A 19034-nucleotide genomic window follows, 5' to 3' on the forward strand; every position below is an offset into this window, starting at 1 on the left:
GACCACCATAGGAGGGAGGGGGGAAAAAAGACAAGTCATGGATGCAGCAATACAATCTACCCAGCACACACACACACACGCACCACACACATAATGATTGCAGTCATGTAAAACTGCTTTTGTCGCTAAAGGTCATTCGTTTTTTTTAAACAGAGTCATTGATTTTTGGATGGTGCAATTTTGCATCATCTACACTGGAGACCAAGCATGTCCAAAGTCCGCCCTGGGGGCCAAATGTGTTGGAATTTCCACGGACCAGCAGCTTCTGCCATAAAATAATTATGTGTGCAAGTTTGGACACCCCGCAGTAGATGATGCCGTCCGGTCAATAGAGGGCGCTAGCGGTCCGCCACATCAGTACATTAGGTACTCCAAATGAAACATACTAATAGCAAAGTACAAATATTGAAACATTTACCCATCTATTTTTTAGATGATCTGTTATATAAGCAATAACAGATCACAGTAGTTACCTCTACTTGTATCTCTAAACCAGTTGATTTTTTTCTTACCTTCATCTAGAGCATCTGAGGCCTCCGCTTCTCTCCTCCTTCTCACGGCTCTTTGTTTCTCTTCTAACCTTTGTTTCTCGGAATTGGCTTCATCCCATCGACCTTCTTCCATCAGCCTCTGGTCAGGTCTCAAACGGCTGTCGGTCAGACCAACTCCATCTTCCGACTCGTTCAGGGTCAGCGCCAGCGCTGAGAAGCAGTACATGTTCTCAGCATTCTCTCTAGGTGCAAAATATAAGGAGACAAGATTCAGCTTTTTATGACTGCTGCGAACCCCCCCCAAAATATTAATGCAGCTTAATGAGCCTCATGAGATGTGCACTTACGGGAGAGAATACTTCTTCCACAAAAGTTTGGGGGACAGAGTCTGGTAGATGGTCTTCTGCTTGCCTTCGGATCCACTACCACCTCGGCTGCTCTGAATGATCTTGGCACTCTCAATTTTCTCATCCCACGTACCAGACAGGATGTAATGAGCTTGGCCGACACCGTCCGCCACCACACCCGTCACCTGGAAAGAACATAAACGTGCATCTCCTTTTTTTCAAGTGTAAAAATATCAGAAGTGAAACAAGTCATTTCATCTCTCCTGTCCTTCATTTGCATAGGGTGCCGGTGTTTGCTTGTCCCCATTGGCAACTAAGCGCCATTGAATCGCTAATAAACTGTTCTTTCGATATTTTGGATTCGTTTTTGCTCTGTGCTTTCGTTTCACTCAGTGTGTTCTCACAAACCTTGTTCTGTCAGAGTGCATTACCAATAAACATCACAACACAAACAAGCACTACGGGAGTGTTTTAAACTCTCCCGCTGCACATAAAAACGGTTGCAGCATAAAAAGGCAAAGAGATCCACTATTCTACATGAATAAGCAGCTGAAAAAGACCGGTTAAAAAAAGAAAGAAAAAAAAGAAAAAAGAAGAGTGGTGTCAGCAAAGAAAGCAAAAAGGAGGATTTACCTTCCGAGGAACTTCCCTGGAGAAATAACTGTACGGCGAGAATTTCAGTTGGCAGGTCTCTTTGGTCCTGTGATTCACTATCTCAATGTCCCCTGACTGCACTCGCACGCGCAAACACACACACAGACACACACACACACAAAAGTAGATGCAATTGATGCAATGGAAGTGAGAAGATAATTCAGAATAAATGTACAGATACATCTTAAAACTCGCTTATTTCCCCGCATCAGATTAATAAAGAATTTATGCAAACTCCCAAAAGAAATAATGACTTCCCGTTTGAGAACAGTTGCCGGTTGTGTAGATGAATGGCAATCGATGAAAAAGTGCTTTGTAAACAGACCTGGTCGATCCACAGCTTGCCCACAATGATGTTGTGAACCGTGGACGTGACTTTCCTCCACACGTAATGGTTGCCGCTAGCGTGGAATTGCAGATGGATTGCACCTGGAAATGTCAAACCACCACAACAATCTATGAGCGTTAGTGTACAATGATCATGTGGTTTGAATGATTGAGTTGAAAATCTAAATGCGTGTTATTTTATAGTAAGCCCACCAAGAGCTGCTACGTTTTGGGACTCACCAAGGCTATTGATTCTCACCTAGGCCTGAAGATTGCAAACATATTTGACCATAAAAAATTGCCAAGTTATGTGTTTTCTGATACAGGACACCTCCCAGAGGCATCATTGGAGCGGAATAATCAACTCCCCTTAATTCCATTTTATGTTTCTGTCAAAAGTGTCACAAAGCAATCCTGATTTTCTTTATCCCTTGGCAATCACGTGCATAGGAGGAAGCTGCAGCTGCAGCGGCCAATCTCTCGAGAGTAGGTAGGTGCAGTCTCTTGTCTTACGGTTCATGCATAATTTAGCAATTAATGCTCTTGAGATGAAGCATTTGTTTGAATTGAAGGTTTCCTAGCCAGCAAGAAATACAGGTCTTACCCAGAGGCATTATGGAGAGGTATTTTCCACGGAACTTGCTCGCAATTGTAATTTCCTGCCACAAGGTCCAGCCTCGTTGGGAAATGACATGATGTGCAGCTGAAGGTGGGTGATGGCTCACCTTACCGCAATGGATATAAACTTACAGTAAATGACATGCGTACAATTCACAATTACAACTGTGAACTAAACATGCTTGTCGCTGCGCTTTTTACCTGCTCACACAGTGAACGGTAGCCAAACTCCTCGAGGCGATCGAGCTCGTAGGTCTCCCCCAGAAGCGGGTTGAAGGGTTTGGCTGTCCGATGGACAGTAGTGGAGTAAGAAGAAACGGAAAAGGCAGCGACTAAACACATTTGCTCCAGAGAGGAGTCACAGCGCGCCGCCTTATCCAGTAGCTCGTGATACTCCAAGTCTTCAGTGAGACGCTGCAGCATTGACAGAGGCTCGTTGAAGTTGACCTGTAGATGTAGAAGGCAAGATGGTCAAGGTAAATTCCTTCGAAGTTGTTCAAACTAGGCCACAAAGTTCTGCTCGCTTACAGGCATGGGGATTTTGGAGAGCTCCTTGCCAATGCAGTTCTTCATGATGCTCCACAAATTGAGGGAGTAGTTAGGCTTGTCAGGGACACGAGTCCGCCGTTGTCTGCGTGGCTGCAGCTCCTTCCCTGACACATCGTTATAGCTCGGAGACATCTGCGGACATAAATGAAAGAATTGGACGATACATCCAAGTTTGACAAAGTTAAACTTGACGGCTGAAAACAAACCAAAAAGTGAATGAACGAGCAAAAAGAAGAAGAACGGGAATGCAGGACAAGTTGGGGAGCAGAAAAAAATAGAAGGGTGAGAAGAGCAGACATTGTTGCTGCTAATTAAGATATGAACTCCAGCAAATGTTTCTCTTAAATGCCACATGGTCTCCAATGAAAATGAAGCAAGCATGATATATGCAAAGAGCGGTGCAAATTGGATCGCCCATGCAAAGAGAGAGAACTTTTGTCGATTCGCAAAGCCGTTACGGAAGTTGTGAATGAGGGGCTGACTTGGAGCCAATCGCCAGGATGAGTCATGCATGCTATGTCACCAACAACAAAACTCATTTCAACTTTGCATTTACATGCATCTGGAACATTTCCTTGAACTGCGACATGCCAGACACCTCTCAGAGCATTTGTTCAGGTGTCCACGAGCAGACACATGAACTTAGAGTGATTGCTGGCTTCTCCCAAATTTTCAAGACACTGGATTTACTCTCTGTAACTCAGTAATGTGTTGGAGGAGGACATCAGGTTTATTTTGCAAAGCTTCCCGGTGAGCTGATTATTTGTCTCGGCTGTGCTGGATAAGGGATTCATCAAAAAGAAGCTGGATACGGGCAGACTTGGACACCCCTGTGTTAGAGTGAACAAGCAGTCTCGTAAATCAGGCCCTTGATCCCACGGTGTGTTCGTTTACTCGGGGGGAAGCAACAAGCAATGAGTACATTCCAGCAACTCTGAGCAATGAATTAGAAACGATGCTTACGTGGTCGTCCTGGTTCCAGTCGTAGGAATTGCCTCCGCTTGCTCCACTCAAACTAGTCTGAGATCGCCTGGAATAGACACAAAGACGATTGTATCAATAGCGACAAAGTGCAAGGAAAACACGCCTGAAATTCTGTGAACAAACTCATCTTAAAAAAAAAAAAAGCGGTACAGCATTTGCAGACCTGTGCTGTGTGTTGTCTGTGGCAGTCACTGTGATAAATGCAGGGGAATCTTCCATGGCATCAAAGTACTCCGTATCCTCATCTTCATCACTCGCCTCTCCTTTGAGCGGCCTTTCACCCCCTTCTATCAAAAGCACATTCGGTACATTTAAAGAGCAGAGCAAGCACACGCGTCACATGCTAACCTATATGCATTCGACCCGGTTCAGGAATGAGAAGTACACCGTATAATCATGCACGCATGGCTACTAATTAAGAAAATAATCATCTTAGTCAAATTGGCAATGTTCCCACTGTTTAACAAGCCTGCATGCTGCTCTGGGACTCCTGCCTGTACCGGTAATAGCATTAAATGGCATTATTGTTCACGCTACATTTTGAAGGATTTGTTTTGTTCTCCCATCTACTGTACGTGTCTATATTTTTTTAATTTACAAGTCATATATAAAATCTCTATCATTGTTGTAAATAAGCTCCCAATTGTACGTAACCATGACATTAGAATCACATGATCTTAAAAAGAAGAAAAACTTATGCTTACCCTTCTTGTTGGTCGGGGCGCTGGATGTAGTGGATGAAAGTGTCGGTGCTGCTCTCCACGCTCGCTCCAGACTGTTGTGCTGCTTGGCTAGCTGCTCGATGGTCTCTTCCAGGTGGATACGCTGCTCTCGCTCATACTGCAGTGCCCGCTGCCACCTTCTACTGTGAGTCTCAGCCAGGTCTAGGAAATCTCGACAAGCCTGGGGGGAATAACGGTGCGCCTGTCATTTGCTATGACAACATTTCTTTTGGCTCTATGATGTGCATCTGTTTTTTGTTTTGTTTTTTTAAAGTCTATTTACAGTTCACTTTCATACTGACATACGATCTGGATTCATTCTCAGGCACTGGCCCCCCCTCATTCTATGTAGAGAACATGTAAGGAATGTTTATCAGCATTTTCTGAATAGGGTTTATAAAAAAATATTTTCGTTTTACAGACCCCCTGAGGTCGCCTTGCCCCCCCCAAGAATAAAAACCTAGCGCCACCACTGCTCCCGGGTACTAAAAGAAATTTCGCTGAATATATACAGCACCTTAAAGCAGTAATGCCTCTTTGGTTTCTGTCCATGTTACTCGGAGCATCTTGTTAACAATAAGAAGAGAGTGAGTGATAAGCTGCACTTTCATGCTGATTGCATGGCGGAGGACTTTTGAGTCAAGAGGGTGGGCAACATTATTCTTGCTGTGCTCTGACTGCTGAGCCAAAGGGGTTACGTTAGAGCACGCAGAAATGACTTGTCAGCATTTGCTGGCACTGCATGTATTGCCTGATGTTCCTGCCACACAGTAAGCACAACTGTAAATGAACCGGAACACCTTACAGCTGACAACATGGAAGAGGAAAATGTCATGTGACAGTCACTAAACAGGAAGGGCATCTGGAATTGCAACTCTGCAATTCTGTAGTGTTGAATGACTTTTCAGTGTCATTCATCATGATTGGGCAGTCACAGCAAATTAAAGTAAACTGCGCTTATCCTAATAAAATGTCTGCTGTCAACATTATCTAGGACCTGCATTTAAAAAAAACAGAATCCAGGTGTTCCACTCTACAAAATGCAAACACACAATTGGAAATTACTCCGTTAAAGATGACAATTTGAAAGGCAAAACAGTACAGAAACAAATTCATAGATTTAGATTTGAACAAAATTTAAGAATGAGTCAATTAACTTCCCCATGTTTTTCCATTCTAATACTTTTTGACACTGTCAGATAAAAACAAGTTCATTTTTATATTCAATGGTCCATAAAATAGTAAATGACAGTTTTGTTGAAAATCCAAGAATCTGAAAATATTTCCCAAGCAACATTCCCCTCTTACCTTCAGTGGTCAAACATGAAGTGTCTCAACCACTGTTGGCATCACTCAATTTAAATGCTGGACATGCATATGAAGTTCCAGTTCACTTCCTCAGACGTGACTATGAAACCAACACTCATATAAAAAACATACTCTAGTTCCACATTTTTACTGCTGAGTTCCCACTCCAAGAGCAGACGGCATGTGACATCCGGTGGCGATGGAGGATGAGGTTAATCAAGGTTAAAACCAGTGGATACCGCAACTGGTGCTGCTGGTATAAAAATATGACACTCTTTTGACATTTAAAGACCCACTGAACTGGGAACTACTCCGAGTCAGTAAGTGCACACATTTGCAGTACATACCATGCACGTGTGACATATGTGGAACGTTACATCACACCTAAATGGACAAGAGTAATATCCACGGTCATACTACAGAGATCTGTGCATGTCTACAGGCATCTGGGCTATTTCTCTGGAAGCGGCATTTGGAAGACCAACCACATGGCTGCAGCAGTCCCTGCATTCCGTAATCTAAGACGCTTCCCCTTCAAGAGAGCCATTTAGATGTATGACAGTAAAATAACCACAGGGAGTTTGTGCTAGCGCTGACCTCATGTCAGAAGCACATTCTTGCTTGATCTAATGACATTAAAATAGATGTGAAAATCCAGGAGGGATTGTCTTAAGATTGATCCAGTCGGTTGAAATTCCCTTTACTGGTTGGCAAAAAAAGGATATTACAAATAGAACAACAGCTTTGGGTATAACACCCCCCCCCTGGAAATTGCTGTGGTCTGGTTTCGAATGGAATTGTCAGATCAGAGTAGTTCCCCATCAGTGACGATAAGAAACAAACATAATCACAGAAAACACTAAAAAATGATGACGCTCAACACACCTTATGCAGTCGTCCGCTTAGATTGAAGTCCGTTACTGCAACCCAGAAAGCTGTGACACTCAGCGGTCAGAGGGATATCAGTTTGAAAGAGAGAAGGTGGCTACCCCCCCCCCCCCCCCCCCCCCCCCCGCCCCACACACACACACACACACACACACCCTACCCTCTCACACACCCACAATCATATTTAGTGTCATTACTTCAACCCCCAAAAAAACTTACAACTCTTGTGCCGCTACTACTCAGTTATTCTGCTTTACATTTTGTGTGATTAAGGGAACAACATTGACAAGATGTGCATATTATTGAGTTTAAAGGCAAAATAGCAATATTTTGATTTAGGATTATATCGTTCAGATTTTATTTATTTAACTAACTAACTAACTAACTAACTAACTAACTAACTAACTAACTAACTGCAAAGTAGAACATTTAGGGGTGCACACTGCAAGTTAACTTGCAAAGTAAATATTCACTTGACTTATTTTCCCTCTAATACTGACAGATGGGTTGAAGTGTGGAGCAGAAGTATGTTAGCAAGAAAAACTACTCAGGGATAGTAATTACTCCTTCCTCTTTGTTTCACAATACAGTGAACGGGGCAGTGAGTCGGCAAACGTGACGTAAGCGCTGGGATTTAACGCAAGCAGAAGAGTGAAGCAACACCACGTTTCCAATGTGACTAGCTCTCATTACACAAACAAATGGCTCAGCATGTATCCACTGAGAGTTTTTATGACTACTCAGTTAGCCACAAAAGGCTGCCAAACTGATAATACATTGGAATTAGGCACTTGGACCTGCAGGAAATTCCAGCCTTTGTACCTTTGATAAGACTTTGCGACTTTAACTGTTGGTAGGACCACATCTTTGAAGTAAAAGCCCTGATTTTGTTCTCTATCCTGATTCTTTTGTCTTTCCTTCTGCAGTCAAACGGGCATATAAGAGTCAAGATGTTTATGTGTGACAAGCACAGCAAGAACACAAAAGTAGTGTACATTAAAAACAGACTGAGTACTCAATGGAGTTTAGCAGCACAGCTTGCAGAGGTGTATTTGCAGTGTATAGTGAAAAGTGAGCAGTGTGGTTAACAGATTGGAATGCCATTTGTTCGAGAGTCCGATGGCATGTGTGTAGAAGCTGTTTTTATTTATTTGTAATTTTTTGTTGTTGTTCTGGCTGTGACTCTCCTGTACTGTCTGCCAGATGGGACAAGTTTGAAAAATGTCTGCTGTCTCTGATAATGTTCTGTGCCGTCTTTGTGGCTCAGCTGTCATATATTGTGACTCGATATAGCAAGTGGCAATGACCCATTTTTCAGAAATGAGTTTTCGGGAAATCAAAAAGACAATCATTTCTGCTTATCAACTAAGCATTGCAATGCCACTCATAACATTATTATTAGTCATTAAATCATTCCCACAAATATGAATAGGTAGATATGAGCTGTGTGCCTCCAGCCATGTCAGCAAATTGCGTATGTGTGGAGTCCAGTAAGAATCCCAAAAGGCCAGTGCCGCGTACGATTGCGCAAAACTATAAACTATTACTACAAGGAGAGTGCGAGTAACCGTACACAAGTTATTGTCTTTTTCCGTGCGCGTTCCGATCACATCTTTGCAAACTCACTCACGTGTGGCTACTTACATTGATCATAGCATTGGAAGTGATACGGAAAAGGGTGGCTCGCTCGTTGACTGCTTTGATTTTCTCGCCTCCTTCCACGGGAACTTTCAGGCCCTCGAGTTCACTGAGAGAACGTTGCAAGGCGGCCCCGTGCTTGGCAATCAAGTCATTACATGTGCTGAGGTCGTCAAGCTTGCTGACTAGTATCTTTAAAGTTCCCTGAATCTCACTGCGGTCCGATTGGGATGCCGGCTCCTCGTCTCCCGAGTCATCTGGAACACACAATGGGACATTTATTTCAAAATGTTTACCTTTTGACATTTTCTTTGTACAAAGCACAACCTCCGTGATATGACACACTTTTGCTGATTCTCCAAGCTACCATTTCAAATATTCAACATACTCAATCAGCAGCCCTGCCATACTTAAATACATATAAAGTACCATACTTTAAAATACACCGAAGCTCAGTGTTTATTTGTTTTCCAAGAAAATAACGTGTTCTCTGTCACACACACACGAACCTTTAGCACCTTCTGCAGTTGTACATGTGAATCAGGTCAAAGGCATTTGGAGCTACATAATTTGGTCCATACTTGCTGTACCAGCTGACTTTTCCAGTGATAATGTCTCATAAAAGCGGCTACTTGAGGTTAAAAGGGGCATATGACATAAAAAAGTGTTGCAGTGTCAGCTTTGCATGAGTCACCCAGACCCCAGTCATCGACATCCTTGCGCACGTGAACACACGTACACACGCACGCACACAAAAACGGAAATAAAAGTTGCATTTCGAAGAGAAAACACCTAGTACGTGAACAACCAAATGAAATCATTTAAAGTTTTTTTTTTTAAATAACAACTTATGCAAGACTCATATATATGTATGTTGGATAAAACATTCTATCGTACATCTTTTTTTGCAATTTCAACTCAAATACAAATGATCTTCTATAAACAGCATAAAGCGACTCACTCTTATTCAATACAGCTAAACACAAAACAGCACCTTAGTAAGCGGACTACATTATTTGAATTTAAAGAAAGACTGTGTTTTTCCTATTACCTAAAATTCTCTTATTCATTACATTGATAATAATGAGAATGTTTCACCAATTATACTTGTTTACAATAATTTGCCCTGTTGAGGAAATGTGTTATTTAAATACCCTTTGGCTTGAATTGTTGAGTTTTGCACTCGTAAAAAGCATCTGTGCTTGTGTGTTTTCATAAGTGAAACTGAAAAAACAAGACCATATGGCTAAATCTAAAGAGGGCATATTTTGGGAAAATTGCTTTTGAATGACTTGTGTAACCATAGTTGTGCCTCTGGAGTGCCTGACTACCCGTTAAATGTGTTAGTTTGTATATTAATAGCCCCCCACAGAGAATTTCGGAACTAGATTGTGTGGAAAAACGATGTCAAAACTACGTTTACAATATGTTTACTGTTTACCACTACCAGCCTCCATAGAAAAAACAAAATTGTTAGACAACACGGGGGACGGGATGGGCAGATAACCATTATTACTGTGGAAGCCTGATGAACGATGTGGCTGAAAAACCTAATTGCCCTTAAATAAAAAGGTGTGCACGAACCAAAACCTGACAGTAGATAATTGGGCAGAAACGTGGTGCCGCTCTTCTCAACTCTTGTAACGGTAACTGACTCCAAAAAATGTCAAGAGTAAGAATTGGAGCATCAGGTGGGGTGGCAGTGTGAAAAAAGAAAGTAGTAGGGGCATGTGAGGAAGGATGGAGGGGGGGATAAAAAAAAAAAGGTCTCACGGTGTCTGCATTCCCAAGCTTCCATTTTCACTAAGAGGTAACAAAAGTTCAGCCAGGGAGAAGCAACATCGTCATAGACTGCTGAGCTGAAGCTGAGCACAAGCTGTGACGGATTCCTCACAGACATTCTGCATGAAGCCACAGAGTCTAACTGCACTACAAACAGAAATTTGAATTGCAAAGTCCAAAGTTCATACTACCACCATTTAAAAAAAATATAATAATAAAGCATTGAGGGAGTCTTATATTGTTGATGGGTGACGGCAACAGGGCAGAGATAATTGGAGAGGTTGGCTTGATTTGAATAATTATCTCATGAGATCAGAATAAAACTAAGCCCTACTTACATTTTCTTGGAATTAATGCTGGCACATTGTGTCAAACACAAAGAGAGTGTTACTAAAATGGCATAATGAACACACCTTATGACCAATAGTCAGAAGGGTTTATTCTTGTGGTTGTAGTATGCAATTAACGTTATTTTGATTGACAAAGACTATTTTAGCTGGTTAAATATGATTATAGCATTGCTCTTACTTTGTGTTTTATGTATAGCTTTTGTGCATTACATTGTACAGTTTGTTGAAAATATCCATGTATTTGCTTCACCTTGTCTTACTCTTGCCGAGTCAGCATTGCTAAAGAGAATCTGTTGACTTGCCTTAAATAATAACCCAAAGAAAAACGAAATAACTTTTTCAAGATTGATTGTACATCTTAACAACAGAGTCACTCCCAAGTCTCTAGTCAGAGCTTCATCTTTCCCTTCCGCCTTGTAACATAACACAGTGCTAACAAGCAATACAATCGATATACAGAACATTTGGGAAGTGCAAATGCATTTACTGCAGCATGCTCTCTGATTCTTCAGCCTCAATCTGCGAGCAAGTTTAGCAGCTCTCGGGAAGACCACTTCAAATAAACTGTCACATGTCGACAAGCATGTTTGTTAAAAGGGGTCTGTTTATAGCAGTGACGCCTGCTCTACCAATTCCCCTTTCCAAAAAATCAAATCTGTGGATTGGGGCTGAAAGCTTGAAAGAAGGGTAAATATAGGGTATGTGTCAAGTCTTCGACACTCACAATTAAATGGTATTGCAGAACTGAAGGGACAGTTTGCACGCTGTTTTATAATGCTGGCAAGATTTGAAATATAGGCTGACTTCACTAATTCGCCCCCTCGAGTCGCTGAGCAAAGCCACACCCTTCGCTCACGTGCACTTTACGTAACGCGCATTGAATACAAGCTGACTTCAGCAAAAACCAAAAAAAACCAAAATTGCAATTCTTTTATTTTATTTGGAGGAATTTCCATCAAGCGCAAGTCATCAGAGTAAGGGAACGACAAAGTTGTATTTCACAATATCACTCCATGCAAAATTGAAAGGAACATCAACAAATATTGCACATATAAACAAGACTTAATATGCTTATTAATATAGTTTCAAATTTTAACAGATGGAAGTAGATTATTTTGAACATTTTACAAGTAGCTTGCATGCTGAAAAATCATGTGCAGCCCCGGCCGGTGTAGAGAATCTCGCGCCGTGCCGTGAGGCAACGCTTGGAGCACATTGTCACACAAGTCATGCCTCAAGGGCAGACCACCTCCCCCCCACATACTGTACTAGCACCTTGGACAACACCCTGCACGTGTTTCCACCAGCACCACCAACCTTCCCCTTCTCGGAGGAGGATGACATAATCTCTGCAAATATGATCTTGAATGCAAATTGACAGCATGGGAAGTTACGTGTACATGTGCATTCTCTACTCAGATCAGTAAGAAAAACATTTCCAGCATTCTACTAATTGGGAGAATGTTGCCCCATTGCAGGGGAACGCCTTGCTTGTCCCTGTGGAAATGCCTCTAGCTCACGTCACCCAGTGACAGCAGATGAACACTTGTTGGGGAAATGAAATGTAAAGAGGAAAGTAGTGTCAAGAAAGCTGAAATGCAAACGGAATATTGGGAAAAGTTTCCCCAAATGAGTGGAACTTGAGTGCAGTCCTGAAGTTTTCATTTTTTTTTTTTTTGAATGCTTGTTACAACATGCTTCTTTATGTTTTTAGATAGCCTTAAAAAGAATATTTGACATGGCATGCATTGTATACCAATATGCTGGTATTTATAGTGCTGTTTTATGGGGTGTGAAGGAGAAAGGGAATATATGAGTGTATACAAAGAGAGACAAAGCATAGACTCGATGAAAGGATGGGTCTCCAGAGGGGCAAAGTGTAATACTGGCCAGTAATTGCTAACTGGCTCCATACATCACGAGGAGACATCCAGAGGAGACCAGAGGTTAAAGCCAGTTACGTCGCACTCGGCTCTTCGCAAGCAAATGAGAGTGTGTGAAGCAACTCATCAATACCTGTCATAGCTGTGAAGCCCAGAAAAAAGAAGGAAAATTCGTTGGAGCAATAAATGAAGCAACGTGTTTCATTTTTCTAAACGTTCATTATATGCTGAGATGATGAAAGTCAATCGTTTCTTTACAATTTTCTCAATGTAGTCTTTCTATTGAAAAGGCAAATTAGTGCAGTCAACGACGGCTTAAAAATACTGTCTGAATAATGGAGTAGCCTGATATTACATTTCTTGTTTGCAATCTTATATATACAGTCCTAATAGAGGTTGGCTAGCAACTAGGCTTTCAACAATATCAAAATCTCGTATAAAGGAGCAGTGCGAACTGTAAACAAATAAAATACATAAATAAATAGAGAAATAAATAAATACATAAATAAATAAATGTTAATGACAATACTACTACTACTAATAATAATAATAATTATTATTATTATATAATAGATATAATTATATATTATTATTGGGAGGAGGAATAATGAGGAGGAAGATGCCTTTGTGTGGAAAATGAAGTACCACAAATGTTAACCTTTAAAGAAAAGGGCAACACAATAGCAAAATTCTGACTGCCAGTGGTACACCTCCATGAAGTGCCTTGACAGTGGCACCGAAAGGATACTGAAAAAACTGTCATCGCCAGTAGCAACATTGGGAACATTTCAGAAGCCCTTCTTTCATCTGCTGTTACTCCCTCACAGCGAATACCATTGCTGGAAATGGAAAACAATTTAGTGAGATTGAGAACCATAAGCCAGTGAGTGACCCAATAACACGGCAAGATAGACATTCATCACACTCTCAGTGCAACAAGATAATGGCGCATGATAAAGGCCATCAAAACCAGGGCAGAGATCACGGATAATACTGGTAGTAACCTCAAAGCACTCTTTACATTAATATCTGCACGTTTTAAAATAATGGACTCAACATGGTCCAGGAGGAAGTGATTATCCAATGCAGAATCTCACATGGTGATCCCTAACCGTGTCAACAGACCTCTCATGATACTTTAAATCATAAATTAATCCTCCATAATACTTTGCGTATGCCTTGTGCTTATAGTACACAAACATCACTGAGTATCACATGCAGTTGTCATACTTTCGCCATATTGTACCGTCTGTATTATTCTGTGAATCATACAGTAGATACTATAGTCAATTTTTAAAATGTGATTTTGAGTAGAAATGTGCCAGGAATGCTTTTCTTTCTATAGGTTGGGACCCGCAACTTTGCCACAGTGCTTCACTAGCCTGGAGCTTCTACTAAACGAGGGAATTTAAAGTGAGGAGAACTTGGACTTGACTTCCTTGCTTCATAATGAGTGTTGTACATTTTGCATGTTATTTATATGATATCTATTTTTTTTTTTATGTTTCACAATTGTTATGTTATGTGGCAATGTAATACTTGATTGTGCAGGCCTCATTTACAGCCTCATTCTTGTCAGAATACAAAAACACATTGTCCTGTGATTTTTTAAATTTGTTAACAGTTCAGCATTGGTGGCGGCATGTGCAATTCCGGAAACCATTCTAGATCATTTTTGTTGGTATACAAGACGACATGTCACAAAGAGTACTGCTTGGGGTGGAAATGTACTGGATATGACTCATTGTTTTGAGTTACCTTCAATATGGAGGAGTGAGTGAGTGAGTGCTGAAGCAGACAGTGAAAGGCCTTAAAAGAATCCCATCTGTGGTGCCAAAGTCAAACTCATTTGAATGAACAAACAGCAGCGAGAGGGGGCAGAGAGCCCAGGGCATAAGAGCACAGCTGCTCAACAGAAAGTTGTCCAACATTGCCAGGGGCATGAAAAGGATAAATCTAAAGTAAGCGCGGTGGAAAGAAAAATAGAAAATTTGCTCGCTTAAAAAAACAAAAAAAGTGTATTTGATTGGCTAAATGGAAAGTCTACTTTCTTACATTAGAAATAGAAATCAATTCTCAAAAGTTTTCAGACACAACATACCTGCTAAGCCAGCGTGCCGCCTCGGGCTCATCCACACATACGAATGGAAAGTGGAGCAGGCGTAAAGGAGAGAGAGGAAGTGGGAGCTAAAACCAGCACGAGAGGACGGCAGAAAGAAATGAGCACAGCATGCAGTGAGAAGAGCAAATGGCAGGAGACGCTGCTTCTTTCCCAATTACAGCATATACCTTGCATTTGCTGCATTGTAGGAAGCGGCTGCCCAATTCCGAGCATCCTTGCTGTCAGATGCCAGGAGGAGATGGAAGGACGGACGGATGGATGGATGGATGACGGCTTGAGCTAGGCTGAGATTCAGATAGCATGACGCGGAAGGTTTTTCGTTTGACAGATGGAGAGAAGTGTGACAGCGCCGTGTTTCCTGGCCAAAGCGGTACTGACCCTGGTTGAGTTTACTCAAGCAGCCCGAGGCACAGAGGGAGCGGACGCTTCTCGGGTCCCAGCATCTCCGGCCCTTCATCCCACTCTGCGTGGCCCTGATTCCACTCCGCGCACCTCCAGACGCATCGTAGAGAGTGGAGGGGGGGGCTGAGGCGGCCACTTTTTCCAGTCAGCATTGCAGTGTACCAGCACACGCATGCATATTCACGGGCATACGTACAGTGTCACCGCACGGATGCGGGGAAGGAACGAAGATGCTCCTTCCAGTTATTCTCATCCCCTCCCTGGCTTTGCTTCCGGAAACACGTACGCCACACAGAGCCTTGCACATTTTCAATTCCCCTCCACACGCTTTTCTCATTGCAGTGCAAATTGGAGAGGGAGGGAGGACGGGAGGGAGGACGGGGGAAGGGGGGGGGGGGGGGTGGTTGAAGCAGAGAGGAGACAGGAACGGTCAGGCCGGCCAACAGTGATCTACTCAACTCAGACCAGAATGCACAGCCCTCCCGTCTCCCCGCCATCCCCGTCTGTCTGCTGCTGACAGCAAAAGTCAGCTATTTCTGGAAAGCTAAATGACACGGTATTAGGTTAGCAACTAGGTTGTGCTTCAAAAAGAAACCTACGTATCAAATGAAGCTAAGGAATATGAAGTCAGACTGGTGTGTCTACACCAAAGGAAAGAAGACCATTCTTCAACTGGCCGCTCTGTTAGCCTCTCTGAGAAGCTTTCCCGAGTTCCAACCACATATTTTGCCCCGCCGGAGCATCTTTCTTCTATTGGAGGCAAATCTTGGTCTTGCAACACAGAGAGATGCCTCGATACCAGACCCGGGCATTAAATGGCACATCCAAAGGTCTCTGACCTTCCATGGTGAGGTTATTATGTAGTCATAAAAAATGTCGAATAAATGCAGTGCTTTTATCTTAATAGCACTTCTTCATAGATTCGTAATTGTGTTATGTTGATTAAAAGTTATGTTACGAGTTATTTTACCAACAGACATCATGTAATAACAGCAAATATTTGTGGTGCTCGGTAAGTGAAGCGAGAACTGCTGACAGGGAAGATTTACTGAAGTGGAAATAATAATATACCCTGAAGGTCCTGAAGCATGTTTTAAAGCGGTACAGAAGCAAAAATACGAGATTAGTTTGATACTTGACCATAATCACCTCTGTTCTTCAGTGCATTCAATTTAACTAAGCGAGTGAGAACAGTAGCCTTTTGTGTGATGCATATACATTTTAGCCATCCAAGTAACCGACGGAATCTAAAACAACCAATTCTAAAAAAAAAAAAAAAAAAAAAAAAAAAAGGAACAGCTCCAGTTATTATTAATAATTAATGACATTCATTTATGTGACCACACTGATCATGCTGATTTTGCACAACAATTGGCAAACGGATAAATACCAATATGCAACACTTCATTTATACAACATTCCTAGAAAATCACAATGGCCCAACACTGGTGAACTATTTTTGGAACAGATCCATGGGCTGCTCATGTGGTCCCTGGGGGCTACCTGGTGCCCACGGTAAATGATGCTTAGATGTTGTAGATGATGTTAAACCGGTAATAACGTTTCCCTGTTTATTTGCTCAAAGAAAGTTGGCGAAAAGCCGAAGGCGCTAGGCAAACTAAACGAAGAGCCAACTGTCTCATTAAGTCACTTACTGCATTAAGACGCAGGAGCACAAACAGTCCCCAAAGCTTGAGAGGAGAGAGAGAAAAAGTACTGAGCTCATTAAAGCCAGACAAATGTAACTAAAGAGAAGCTGACGTTTTCAAAGTTTGAGCTATTCACCTCAGCCAATTATTGCAGAAAAAGATGGATAAATGGTATTGATCTAAGACAAAAAGAAAAGACATTATGTTGCACTCTGCGCTTTCTCACTATCACTGAGATGTCTACAGTCCACTAACACAGAGAACCTGAGAGGCTGAAAACCAAAAGCAGTAACGAAATCAAACACAAAGATTTAATGAAGCACAAACACAGCAGTAAATTGCTTCCGTTGCAAACCAGCTATAGCAACGTTAAAATCAACTCGATAAAATCAGAAGCAAACACCTCATATCATGACGTAAAAAAAAAAAAAAAGCACGATACAGTTCCAGTTGAATTTGACAAACCCTTGAGTTCAGGAGAAAGTTCATTTAAAGACAGAAGTATGTAAGAGTTTAAAGCAATTAAGATCATGAACTAAGTTGAATGAACACTCAATGATTAATGCAAAATATATAGTTCATGCCACACAATAGACTAGATAGGGCAGGGCAACGAGTTTCCCGCATTTATTTTGTTCTCATTATTATTTATTATTTATACTTTCCACCACTAAAGAATATTTTAGTCACACAATCTTTCCATCTACCATTTTGAAACATCAAAGCACTAATAGATGCAGAAAGTAGGACAGGGTGCGTGATAGATCCTACAGCAAATATGGAAATGGGGCAGATGCAAATTGATTAGGTTGCATTGCACAATGTTAGTATAGTATGCCTTCATAAAGGTCTATATTAGGAAAAGGTTAGACTATTCAAATCAATTCCAAACTGACACGATGACAGCGAAGAAAAAGACATGTTAAATTGTCAGTGGTGTAAGAGTAAAATGGCACACGGAGAATATCCAGCAACTAACAAGCGGAGCTCCTGTACACACGCACGTGCACGCACACGCAAAGACAAGACAACAAGGAAAGATGAGCCACATACCTACGAGAGAAAAATCACTCTTTCTAGTCAAAAGTTGGGAAAAAAAAAAACACACCAGAAAAACAGTGTGAATGCTTACAAAGAAAGACACAGGTATCAGGAGGAGGTGGGAAAACCAGACAGAGTAAGGAGGCGGATGACGAAGAGCGGGTATGGAGAACGTGGGGGTGGGTGGGAGTGTTGGAGGGTGTGATGTTGGATAAGGGGAGGAGGGGTGGAAAAGGCCAGCAAAAACCGTAACGAGGGAGGGTTTTGATCTTTCTTTGCATTGTCTTAGATTCAGGACCACGGAGAGAGCACCAGAAAGAAAAAGACATGAAACTAACAGAGCCAGAGGATCAACATGAATTTTTCATCTATAATACTAAACCGACATTCAAAATGAAGAAGAATTCCTAATGGCCAAGTGATATAATTAACAGGTCAATCACAAACTTAAAAGACCCACATTAAATAAAGGAGCACAGGAACTTGAAGGCTTCTGATTCAAACAGATCTAATTAGTTATAATTGCTACCCTACAGTCCATATTATGACCATGGTGGAGTAGTAATGAATGAGGATATATTGCACTTATCAGAGTCATTTTCATGCAGTAATTTACTTTTTTATGTCAGTATTTTTGTTTTAATAAAATATGCTACTTCTACTCAGCTGCATTGAGCTACAGTCTGCTTCCTATTTGCATTTCTAGCTTGACATTTTAACCTGCAAGAACTCTACTTGACAAATATGCAAGAGAGTGTATCGGCCTGTTAAATAACTCTATGGAGGATGAGTTTTTTGTTTTATTTGAGCAATTTTATTCGAAAGTAATCGTACTCTAATAATTTTGGGCTACTTCAACCACCTTTGATTTACACTGCACATTCATCATCCAACTTGCTCAAGCACCAATGAGTCAAAGTGAATGAACAGCGCCATCTGCTGAACAAAACAGAGCTCACAGTGACGTAAGGCTCTTTAAATCCATTCTACATCTGATTTAAATCAAGATGCATACATGAATGTGAATGAAGCATGACAGGTATAAAATTAGCATTTAAAATACAAGGTTGGGCTATAGAGGTGTTGCATCAATGTAAAGATTTAGAAAAGGAGGAGAAAGAAAAGAAGCCCCATCGAAAGCATATTGCAATGCCTTAGAAGTGAATTCATACAGACAACGTAGTAAATCTTTGCAAAAAACGTAGATCATTAGCAGGTCTTTGTCCCGAATTGAAAAGTGATGGTTGATGAACAAAGGTACCTTGTCACTGAGGTGTGT

The 19034-nt window shown here is 41.5% G+C and overlaps 1 protein-coding gene across 2 annotated transcripts in view; it reads right to left on the reverse strand.

The window, feature by feature from the left end:
* Positions 1-19034, reverse strand: part of osbp2b (oxysterol binding protein 2b) — a 28199-nt gene that overhangs the window by 4054 nt on the left and 5111 nt on the right. For both annotated transcript variants that reach the window (XM_085910470.1, XM_085910469.1), the window contains 11 exons: positions 8533-8783; positions 4675-4873; positions 4134-4257; positions 3950-4016; positions 2966-3118; positions 2639-2884; positions 2424-2544; positions 1818-1921; positions 1472-1567; positions 839-1023; positions 513-733 (listed from right to left, as the gene is read on the reverse strand). In XM_085910470.1, coding sequence (XP_085766596.1) covers positions 513-733; positions 839-1023; positions 1472-1567; positions 1818-1921; positions 2424-2544; positions 2639-2884; positions 2966-3118; positions 3950-4016; positions 4134-4257; positions 4675-4873; positions 8533-8783 — 1767 coding nt within the window. The remainder of the gene's footprint in view (positions 1-512; positions 734-838; positions 1024-1471; positions 1568-1817; positions 1922-2423; positions 2545-2638; positions 2885-2965; positions 3119-3949; positions 4017-4133; positions 4258-4674; positions 4874-8532; positions 8784-19034) is intronic.

This window comes from Syngnathus leptorhynchus, chromosome 4 (assembly GCF_054491065.1).
Source record: "Syngnathus leptorhynchus isolate UIUO chromosome 4, UIUO_Slep, whole genome shotgun sequence".
NCBI lineage: Eukaryota > Metazoa > Chordata > Actinopteri > Syngnathiformes > Syngnathidae > Syngnathus > Syngnathus leptorhynchus.